This window comes from Adiantum capillus-veneris, chromosome 18, assembly GCF_014529385.1.
Source record: "Adiantum capillus-veneris isolate H3 chromosome 18, ASM1452938v2, whole genome shotgun sequence".
NCBI lineage: Eukaryota > Viridiplantae > Streptophyta > Polypodiopsida > Polypodiales > Pteridaceae > Adiantum > Adiantum capillus-veneris.
This window is the reverse complement of record NC_140948.1, coordinates 65,166,187-65,177,158: the sequence shown is the minus strand read 5'-3', so window position 1 is coordinate 65,177,158 and position 10,972 is coordinate 65,166,187. Positions and strand designations below refer to the sequence as shown.

At 42.2% G+C, this 10,972-nt stretch overlaps 1 protein-coding gene across 1 annotated transcript; it reads left to right on the top strand.

Moving 5' to 3' along the window:
• Positions 1-9,859: 9,859 nt before the first annotated feature.
• Positions 9,860-10,711, top strand: LOC147435793 (uncharacterized). The gene has a single exon (XM_086487787.1). The coding sequence runs from the start codon at positions 9,860-9,862 to the stop codon at positions 10,709-10,711; it is 852 nt and encodes a 283-aa protein (XP_086343913.1).
• The last annotated feature ends 261 nt before the right edge of the window (positions 10,712-10,972 follow it).

Genomic DNA, 10,972 nt, shown 5'->3' with positions numbered 1-10,972 from the left:
GGTTCTAGCTATCTCAGGTTCCATCATCGCCTGGGCTGTCTCAATGAGGTGTTTACACATTTCCAAACGCTTCGTTTCCACTTCTGGTTGAGGGTAAGTCAACCATCTCTGCTCTAAGGTTTGGTTTGTTTTTAGCCTTGCTTCGTATGCTTGTAATAGAACATCTAACGGCTCTAGCACTTTGTCAACCAAGACTGATCCTCGTGAGGATGCTTTCCTCGGTTTGTTGATGGCCTCAGTTGTCTTACTCTCTCTCTCTTGTTTGATTTGTTCCCTTGTTTCATGCAACTCGTTTTGCATGGCAATTTGCGTTTTCAACCTTCTCGTTTTCATCCTGTCTCGTTTTGCCTTCCAGGATTTTCGTTGAGTTCTAACGGCTAAACGCTCATTTTCTGTTGGTATGGGCAACTCGACCTTTTCCTCCAAAGTTTCGTTTTTTCCTAAGTCCTTGGTTTCGGCTTTGGTTATCGCGTTGATTCGGATCATGGGATCGGTTTCTGATCCGCTGCTAGCGCTTGGTATCACCCCCACAATATTCATTGTCGCTTTTCCCTTGTTGTCCAGATTCTTCGGGCAATCTGGTAATATGTGATTCATGCCACATCCGTCGCAAAACCCAAAAATTTTCACTCTTTCGTCCTTGAAAGGAAAGTTACGCTCCCAATGATCCGTACTTCCACAGCTATAGCACTGTCCAATTGTTGGTTGATTTTGAGGAGGTGGTCCCATAGGTTTTCCTGCTCTATTGGGATATCCTCTTGGTTTGTAATTTTGGTTTGCAATGAATATTAACGTTCTCTCGTCTACCAAATATTGATCTCTCGAAGGTTGTACTATATACGTTGGTGGTGCCATACCCTCACTATTTCCCCACGGTTGATATGCTTCGTCTGCGTATATTTGTGATTCGGGTTCAGTTGCGTAATGCTCATTTGGTTCCTCGTAATAAGACACTTGAAGTGTACTATTCGTTCCTAGTGATGCTTCACAAGGTTGAGCGTATCTAATCATGGCCCTATTTTCCTGTGGTAATGGAGGTTGTTGACCAACACAGGTTGAGGTCTGTCTGCTCCCGCTACCAAATTCATATTTGGTCCAACTTGATACCTTGGAGGAGGAGGTTGGGATGGTCCTGCTGGAGGTCCATACGGTCTTTCCCTCACAAAATTTTTGTTATAAAAACACTCTTCAGTGCTATGATTCGTCCATTTCTGCTCTATGGCACACCATTTCAGTACTCGTCCACTCGCAACTGGAGCTTTAGGCTGTTGTGTGCACCATGGCGTCGAATGATCCCCCCCGCATGCGTCACACTTCCTCGTCTGAGACTGTCTCATCACCGGATTTGATCTCACATGTTGTTGCATTCTCTTTGTTACCTCCTCTATCAATTGATCAGTTGTCGGCATCAAGGTTGCCTGAGCATCTTTCTTGGTAGAGGGTTCGCTCTTAATCGATGAAGAGCCACTGGCTATTGAATCAGTATCCTCGGACACTTCCCCATATGCTTTACAGTTGTCGACAAGATATAATGCTTCCCTCGTAACCTGCTGAAATGTGCTATAGGCCTTCAAGTGAAGGTCCTTTTTCAAGGTTTCATTCCTAAGTCCTTCAACGAAGAGCACAGACAATCTCTCGTCCTGCAGTAATTCTCTTCTCGGGCATCTCTCAATGTATTGCTTGAATCTCAAGGTCGCTTCCTTCACTTTTTCATTCTCCCTTTGTTTAAAAGTATATATCTGCGATACAATATTATTCTTTATACCCCGTTTTGAGAATTCTTCTGCGAACTCGCGCAATACATGTTCAATATTCAGAAAAATTTCAGGGTTTAAAGGTTGAAACCATGTTAAGGCCGTCCCTTCCAAGGTCAGCCCGAATCCCTCGTATTGAGTATGGAAATCAATGATTTGTTCCGCTCTTAAGACTTGTTTGAAAAGCGATACATGGGCATATGGATCCCCCGAGCCGCTTTACTTCTTTGGCATGCACTTCGCTACTTGGGACGGTTTGATCCCTCTATGGTCTGTGGTCACTCTCATTGCTCCCATGTCCCGACTTAATCGTTCTCGTACATCAGGGAGGTCGTAGGTTGCTCTCGTTGGCTCACCCGCCCCAAATCTACTACTAGGAGGCAAATGTGATGGGATGGCTGCAAATGTCGGACCTACAACCGTATGTGTAGAGATAGGAACCGTACTACCTCGATTCGTAGCCATCGATTCTCTAGAATGTAACGTTCCCATGGGGCTTGGCATCAAATAATGAGGTCGACTGAAAGAATCAGCTACATGAGTCCTCCCTCCGCCTGTGGTTAACGGTTCTGGCACAACAGTTGTAGGTGTTGTTCTAAGAGGGCTTGGAGTGACATAGTAATGGTGAAGTGGTCCCCCAAAATATGTATAACCCTCCAATTCTTTTTTGTCGATTGCTGCATATCGTCTTCCATACTTGTCATATGCGGCAATTTTCATTTCCGCTCCCTCGGTGTAGGTGAAGACATAAAGTCTTTTCCGCTCAGCCATCTCCCCAACGTAGGGATCCTCGCATCTATAATAGAGATCTTGCTCTCCATTATTATACTTGTATAACCCCAGGTAGACATTATCCGTGTTGATTCGCATCGTTTCGTTTTCTCGCCTTAATTTCACATTCGGTAAGCTCATTGTTGGAGCCCTTTCCTCATGTTCCTCGTCTATTTTGGCTTTTGTGCCCATCAATCCCCACTTGTCTACAATGTTAGGATTTAGGACTACCAAATACATGATACCCTCGTCATCTAGGTACTTGTCTCCGCTATAGCTTACAGGTACTAAGCCCCTGAACTCGCTTGGTCTATCTTCTATTTTCACACAGTAGCGGTCCATACCGTCTTTGTATATCTTGGCACCTTGCTTGTTGTCATATTGATACTTGATGAACAACAGCTTTAGCATGGCCGAGGGGTCTGATGGTCTTGCTGCCATGTTTTCTCTCTCGTTTAGTTTTATTTGCCCCAAGTGTTCTGGGAAGCACTCGGAAGAGCTCTCTGAAGAAGTATCGGAAATGACTTCGTCAAGGATCGGTTCCAATGGGCGTACTATCCCTTGGTTTACACTCTCCTCCGTTGATGCGACACTCGTTTGATCCGCTCAATTTAGGTGTCTGGTGTTGATTTGTTTTCCCAATCTCAAAAACATGAAGAAAGTGGGATTTATTGACCGAATCCAAACCTCTTATCTGGAGATGGAAAAATCTTGCAATTCCGGCGACTGCATGGGCTGTTACTTGACCGGTCTCTGCAAATGAATACACTGGATAGCTATGAGATCATTGTATCATTCCAACTGTTAGCAGATTCAACAGTTCAAAATGATCTTAACACAATTTTGCTTGCAGATTATTGACAATATGTCCAATTTGAGTTTTGAAAACTCCTGGTATCTTGTGTAACCTAGGTTTATGATTAGGTCAAAAATGAGCTAGATCTGGGCCAAAGGTACATCGATCGCGATCGTACTTCTGGGTCCAAATCAGATGAAACTTTACCAGCTTGTTCACTAGGCTATTTTAAGACTACCTGCCAGACACTTTTGTATTTGGACTCAAAAAAGTCAAGTTTTTATCATTTCTTGGTTGGAAGTGCCTGTTTCTCCCATATTTATCAGTTTGACTGGATTTTGATGTTTGATTTGGGATTTGAAGGATACCAGGGGTTGTTCTGTGTACAGGCTATTCCTCTGTATGGTTCCTTCCCAGTTTTGATGTGTTTTGGTCAACTGAAAGTCAATTTCTAAACCAGTTTAGCAATTTTTTACTTGGATATGTATTCAGGTGGTTTGATGGGTATCTTGAGGTTTCTAGCTCTAGGTCCTTTAGACTTTTATGTTTGTAGACACCCGGGGATTCCACAGATGAAATCTGGTCAAAATCTGGCACTTAGGTACACCGATCGCGATCGTACTTCTGAGTCCAAATCAAACCAAATTTGGCATGCTTGTAGACACTAATGTTTCAAGGCTATGCCCCAAGTCTTTTTGCATTTGGATCACCAAAAGTCAACATTTTGCAGTTTCTAGGTCTGTCAGGCTAGTTTTACCCAAGTGGCCTGATTCCCTTGATTTTTGATGTTTTTGGGTGTAGTTGCTTTAAACAAACTTGTTTAGAATCTTATCAGAAAGGCACATGTCAAATCTTGTTCACGTCTGAGACTGAGGTACACCGATCGCGATCGTAGTACCAGAGCCAAATCTGATGAAATTTTGTCTGCTCCCTCTGACAAGTGTTTCCTAGTGTTTTGTCCTACCACTCTGTTGTTTGAATCAATGTTAGCCCTGTTTGGTCAGATTTTCAGAATTTCAGAGTCTTATGGCTTTTTTGGCCAAGGTTATGGTTTTCTGGTTCTTCGACTCTAACTTTTGCCCCAATCTGATTGGAATGTGAATTGCTTATCCTACTCCTAAGTACAGAACTAAAAAAAACATAAGAATTTGAATCAAACACAACAAACACGACGGATTTCGGGTGAGATTTCAGTACTCAATCGAATTAGAGAAATTGAAGAGAAAAAATGCTTAAACACGTTCACTCACAGCTCCCTAAATCTCCTAAGAGAGGATCTGGCCGGTCCACTGGCTCTAGATTCCCCTAGGCCCTAAACTCTTGTCTACCAGCCTAACTGAGGTGTAAAATGGATTTGTGGATTGATCTTTTTTAAGGAGTCTAACTGCGCACTCTGTCACTCATCACCTAAGGTGCATTCCCCGGCAGCGGCGCCAATGTTTGCGGGTCGCCGCGACGGACGTCCATAGCATAGCTCTCAAGCATCAACATAAAATTATCGATACACGGGAAGCGACTCGGATGAGGCATGGAAACTCACTAGGGTGTCAATCCTAATGAAGTGAACACGAAGAGATGCAACTACTAACTCTACGAGCAAATCAATCGTACTAAAGCCAAGTAATCTGCCTATGTCCTTCTACACAGCTCTACAGTCATCACGTCCGTTCACCATGCAAATCATATCGAAATCGCACGAAACTTGAAGGGAAGCTACAGGGGACTATCAGAAACATATCCTATCACTGTCACAGCATTCTGGAGAGGTACAACGATCGTGATCGTTCATCCCACAGTACGCAAAAACAGTAAACGAATGATCCTAAAGGGTCGTTTTTAAGTCTCTAAAGCCTCTCCTAGGGTCAAAACAACATAAAATACGCATATAAACACTCAAAACAGCGATTTAAGGCCTAGACGGATGCGTCTAAAACCTTCACCGAAATCTTGAATGCTTACACTTGAATGGAAGAGCAGAGTAAGAGGAACACAATGCAAGAAACAAAAGTGAATTTGGATTACCTCAGCCGCAATGGCGAAGATTACAAGTTTGAAGAAGAAGGAGCTCTCATTCGTACGCTGTCTTCTCAGTTTTTCCTCCAAAAAGATTATCCAAAACTTACAGAAAATGAGCTTTATAGATTAGGTCTTTGCAAAAATGGCTTGTCCGGCCATAAGCCCCTAATCTTAAAACTGGCTCTCTAATATACAATTGCTCCCAAAAGAATAATCATACATCCTTGACAATTTCCCGGCTTAGAGATGCTTCTTTACAAAAGAATTTTACAATGGTTTCTCAGGAAATTATGGTCCTTCTGGCCACGGCCGCCTGTTGCCTCTTCCGCCAAACAATTAAAGTGCATGTTTGGTGTATGTGGAGGTGCCAATACCAAGTATCCATGTCTATATTGCATGGCAAGCACTGGAACAAAAGGATGGCTTGCAGAACACAAGGTTGGAAAACCAGCATCGAGAAATAGTGTGAACGTCATCGACTACCCATCGTCTTCTATGATTTGGGATCCAATTCTAACAATACATTTAAAAAATGTACATATATGTACAATGCATGCAGAGATTAGAATCTTGGACAAATTGCTTTGACTCCATCTTGATTATGCATATTCTATTAAGCCAACTAAACTTGCAGACCAGTGCATAGAAAAATGCGAGGTTTTGATTTCTCAAATGGGTTTTCATGGTGGTCAAGTGCATCTAAAAAAAGATCCTACTCTTTCAAAAGGAACGGGTGATGTTTTGCAAGATGTTTCAATGGGTGGAGCAAACGTCAGAAGATTTTTTAGTAACCATGACAAGAAACAAGTTGATGCTATGTGGAACTGCTGGAAGGATCTTTGTGTAATAACAACCAATGTCAAAAGTAGACCAGATGTAGCCAACAAACGCATGGAAGTGTGGAAGAAGCTCGACAATTTTTTGAAAGTTTTGAGACAACAAGTTAGCTCTGCTACTTATGCAGATGACTTTAAAAAGACAATAAAGCTTTTAATAACTACTATTACAGATGCTTGGGGAGAAAAAGACATCACATATTACTTGGTGAGTATTCAATTACTTTCTACAGTCTAGATGACTTTAAAAAGACAATAAAGCTTTTAATAACTACTATTACAGATGCTTGGGGAGAAAAAGACATCACATATTACTTGGTGAGTATTCAATTACTTTCTACAGTCTAGATAGTATTTTACATTGCATCCTATTGAGTTCAACTAACTTTGTTTTCTATTTTTAGCATATTCTGTACTTGCATGACCATATTTTGCAAAACAAAGACCCCTTGCAACATGGAATACTCAGGGAATGGAAAAATCTCACTATCACGCTAGGACTTCTTTTTTCAAATGTAGGAGAAAGGGAGGGGGACAAAGAAGGAGCAATGCACTAAAGGAATTATTCAATTGGTTCTATAGGAGGCAATTACAACGGATGAGATCAAACAACCATGCTGATCAACCATAGATGGAGATTAATGCTTCACTTTGAAACTTTGTACCGAATCTTTCTAAAGAGATCCAAATTCAAAAAAGATATTTTGGTGCAAAAAATTGTCAAATTTACATCAGTTTTTAATTTTTTTCATATCTCTAGGCATGTCACCCCTATATCTCAAAAAGTTTCTTCTTTTATAGCCCCCAAAAAGGTTGACATTTGTCTCCTCAGCTGCTGTTGCTGCATAGCTAGAGTAGCAAAGAAAGTATCCTGCTCTTGAGGCATTGAATCCTGCAACATATCCAAATATTCTAAGTGTTACTGCTCTCTCAAGTAGCATGATCTTGTTTGCATTGATTTGAAGGGGAGTGTACCCTAAAAACCGTGACAATATCTTCGCTGCAAACATTGGCAACTCGGGATCTTCAGAATACTGCATGTGAAAAGCACAGAAGGTGGCACTATCCAATGTATGCATGTAGTGCATGAGAGAGGAGGCATCCCTTCTTGAAGAGCCCTCTATTGCTTTCCCTCTTGAGCCTTTAGCTCTCCCAAGAAAATTTTCTTTGTCAAGGAGTTTAATCTACAAAACAAGACATAATGAGTAATTAAAGCAAACTTGAAAAAAAAGAAAGATTTTAGAAGGGAGATCAAGGTGAAACTAAATCTACCTTTTGCAACTCATCTTCGGCAATGACTTTTGGCTACATCTGGTCTACTTTTTCTTGTTGGCAACAAACCGTCCAGATGTATCCAACAAACGCATGGAAGATTCCAATGACTTTTTCTTGAAGGAGATTGCATGATCCGGTCATCTCTCTTATGTCAACTTCCTTTCCAATTTTTTTCAGCTTAAAGTCTCTACCAAAAGATTGGATGCCAAGTTCAACAAGTCTCTTCTCAAAATCCTCATCTTTGAGGGAAGGTTTCTCCTCTTCCACTCTTCTCATGCATAGAGCAAGTGCATCAGGAGCAGGCAGAAAATCTTTATTGGGTGTCTGAAGATCAAGTGTCAAAAACTCCTCTTTTGACTCTTCTTCTGTGTCAATAAAATCTTTGGCCACTTCAGAAGTTTCAGAAATGGTTGCAATAAAGTAGTCCTCCCTCATATTAAGCAGACAGTGGATATGATGGAGAGGGATATACTCTTTTCCATTGATATAGAAGTAGGGAAGGTTTGGAATAGTAAGGGAAGCTTCAAACACCTCTACCTCATCTGTTGGCTCATCAATGACAGTACTAGCTCTAAATTGAGCCACATCAAAATTTGCACTCTCCTGCTCCTCAGCTGCAACATCAACTTCCTCCTCTTCTAGGATTTCACTTTTCTCAAGCTGCAAAACTGTGGAAACATTTTTATTTGTTACCTCTTCATCTGTATCTTTCACTTCATCAGCTTTGCCTTGCAAGTCAACTTTAAGGAACAAAAAGAAAAGAAAGGCAACTTCTTTTGGAACAAGGTTGCAAGGGTTTGAATGTAATTGACAAGAAATGGTAGGTGGACAAACAAAGGAAGTCTTCTTAGAAAATCTTCCAAACCTCCTTGTTACTTTGCCTTTCTCAATTGAGTTGGTAGTAAATTCGGTTAGATGGCAATAAGTCTTGCCATCTAAAACCAAACACTTGCCTTCAACTGCGTCTTCAAACTCTTTGAATTCTTCTGACAAAAAGTCCTTCAAATTGTCTAGCAAAACTGCAAGATCAAACAAAGGGTTGAATATTTCATATGCTTTGGTGTACACTTCCATGTCACCACCATCCTTCACATCAACCAATAGCTTCTCACTTGGACTCTCCTCCAAAATCTCCTCCCGACCTTCATTCATGGTAGAGAAAAAATGAAATCGGTGAAGTTAGCTAGGCACAGGGTGAAGGTTGACAAGTACGTGCCAAGTGATGGAGAGAGCGATAAGGGGGGAGGGTTCTACCATGTGAAAATTGCTCCGGTTAGGCACAGGGTGAATGTGTCGCGACAAGCACTCCAAAAAGATGGAGAGCAGCCCAAACGAAGCGATACGGGAGGGCGCGCCAAAAAGATGGAGAGCAACCCAAACGAAGCGATACGGGAGGGTTCCAGGATGTGCAAACTACTCCGGTCGTGTCGTGCGGGAGCTACCTAGTGGAGCCCAGTAGAAGCCTGAATCGCGCGATAGAGGCCCCACCCAAAGTTTGCAAACGGGTACCGTCGTGTCCTGCGGGACGAAGGGACCTTGAGAGACCAAAGCGACGTGTAGCACTAGTGGAGAGAGAAGTAAAACAAAGGCAATTTCTCACGTCGTGTGGGACAAGTAAAAGTATAACACCATTAAAAATCGAGATCAAACTTTATATAAGGTGCAAAAAATTACCGTTATGGACACGTGTCAGCCATGCACACATGCCATGTGGCATGCTTCCAACAGTCATCGTACGGATGGTCGGCTGTATATAAAGCTCTCTCACATGCTCATTTTTTACCTTCCCCCAAACCACACATTCGCGTCGTGTCGTACCTCCTAAATGATCCGCACATCCCCTTTGTGCAAGTCTTATCTCTTTCTTCCATTGACCCGTGCTACCCCTCCTCGCCCAATTCTTTGCACTTTCAGATTTTTTCTTATTCCTAACCCGTACGACACGATACGGGCAAGTGCTAGACAGTGGGTGGCCAAGCTATCGCGTCGTGCGGTTGTCCTTCCTTGATTCATTTTCAAGATCAGCAGCTTCACATACGATGCGACTCGGACATGTTCTAGAATGTGGGTGACTCGGCTATTGTGTCGTGCAGGTGTCCTTCATTGATTCATTGCCAAGGTCAACAGCTTCACATACGACGCGATTTGGACATGTTCTAGAATGTGGGTGACCCGGCTATCGCGCCATGCAGGTGTCCTTCCTTGATTCATTGCCAAGGTCAACAGCTTCACATACGACGCGATCCGGACATGTTCTAGAGTGTGGGTGACCCGGCTATCGCATCATGCAGGTGTCCCTCCATGATTCCTAGCCAAGATCATTAGCTTCACATACGATGCGATACTGACAGCTTGTAGACTGTGGGTGACCCAACTATCACGTCGTGCGGTGTTTGTACTTTTTGACCCAAATGGCGAGGACGAAGCAGACTGCAAGGAAAGGCTACCAAGCCCCAAATGATCCAGAAAAATATGATTTAGAGAAAGAAGATCCAGAGCAACCACCACCTCCACAACCTCGTCAAAGGCCCACTGCTAGAAAAAGGTTGAATTATCAAGTCAAATCTTTAAGAGAAATAAGAAAAGCACAAAAGTCTACTTGTCTACTGATTCCAAAGCTACCTTTCATGAGAGTTGTCAAAGAGATATCAGATAGACTTGTGAGCATGATGAATATCAAAACTTTTGTCTCAGTAAGGTGGCAATCTCAAGCTTTGATGTGCCTTCAGGAAGCTGCCAAGGATTTTCTCATAGACTTTATGAATGATAGCTACATTGCAACTGCATTTGCTCACAGGGTCACACTTATGAGCAAAGATTTTGTGCTTGTGTCAAGGCTGAGGTACAAGTTTGATAAGGCTCTTGAGCTTATTCCTAGTGAGGATCTTAAAGCCTTCCAAATTTTAAATATCCCTCCTTCCAGGCAGCAGAAAGATTCAGGGGTTGCCATTGAGGATGTTACACATGAGTATGAGACAAGAAAGGCCCAGGATATCAAAGCAGGAAAGGAGGTTGAGAGGAAGCAAGACATGATATTAGAGGATGCTATCCTTAAAGAGCAAGCAAAAATTTTAAGAGCATCCAGCTCTCTCCTTTATGAAAAAGTTACAGGCCAAATGGTGGTGGATGTCTCCTTGTTTGGAGATAATGAGGTGTACTTGGACATATTCCCTCAAGACACAAGTATGCTTGTAAACCCCAACATTGAGCTTGGTGACACTGTGCTCTTTATCTGTCTCAGGTATGTGTTGCTCCTTTGCTAATTATTAGTGCATATGCAAGGCAGGCACAAGGGCCTCATTGAGGGGTGTGTTTTCTTTTTCAAGTGTCTTATGAGGGATCTTCCAGAGGCTCTAGCTATGCAAATTTCCATACTTGACCCTCTAGTGACACAGTGCTTTTTTAACAAGCAAGGAAGCCTTTCAAGTTTTTTTGAAGTTTTTAACATGCTGACCTGCAATTACATAATATACCCCTATGTTGAAGGGAAAATCTTAACTCCTTACATGTTATTTTTAACATTT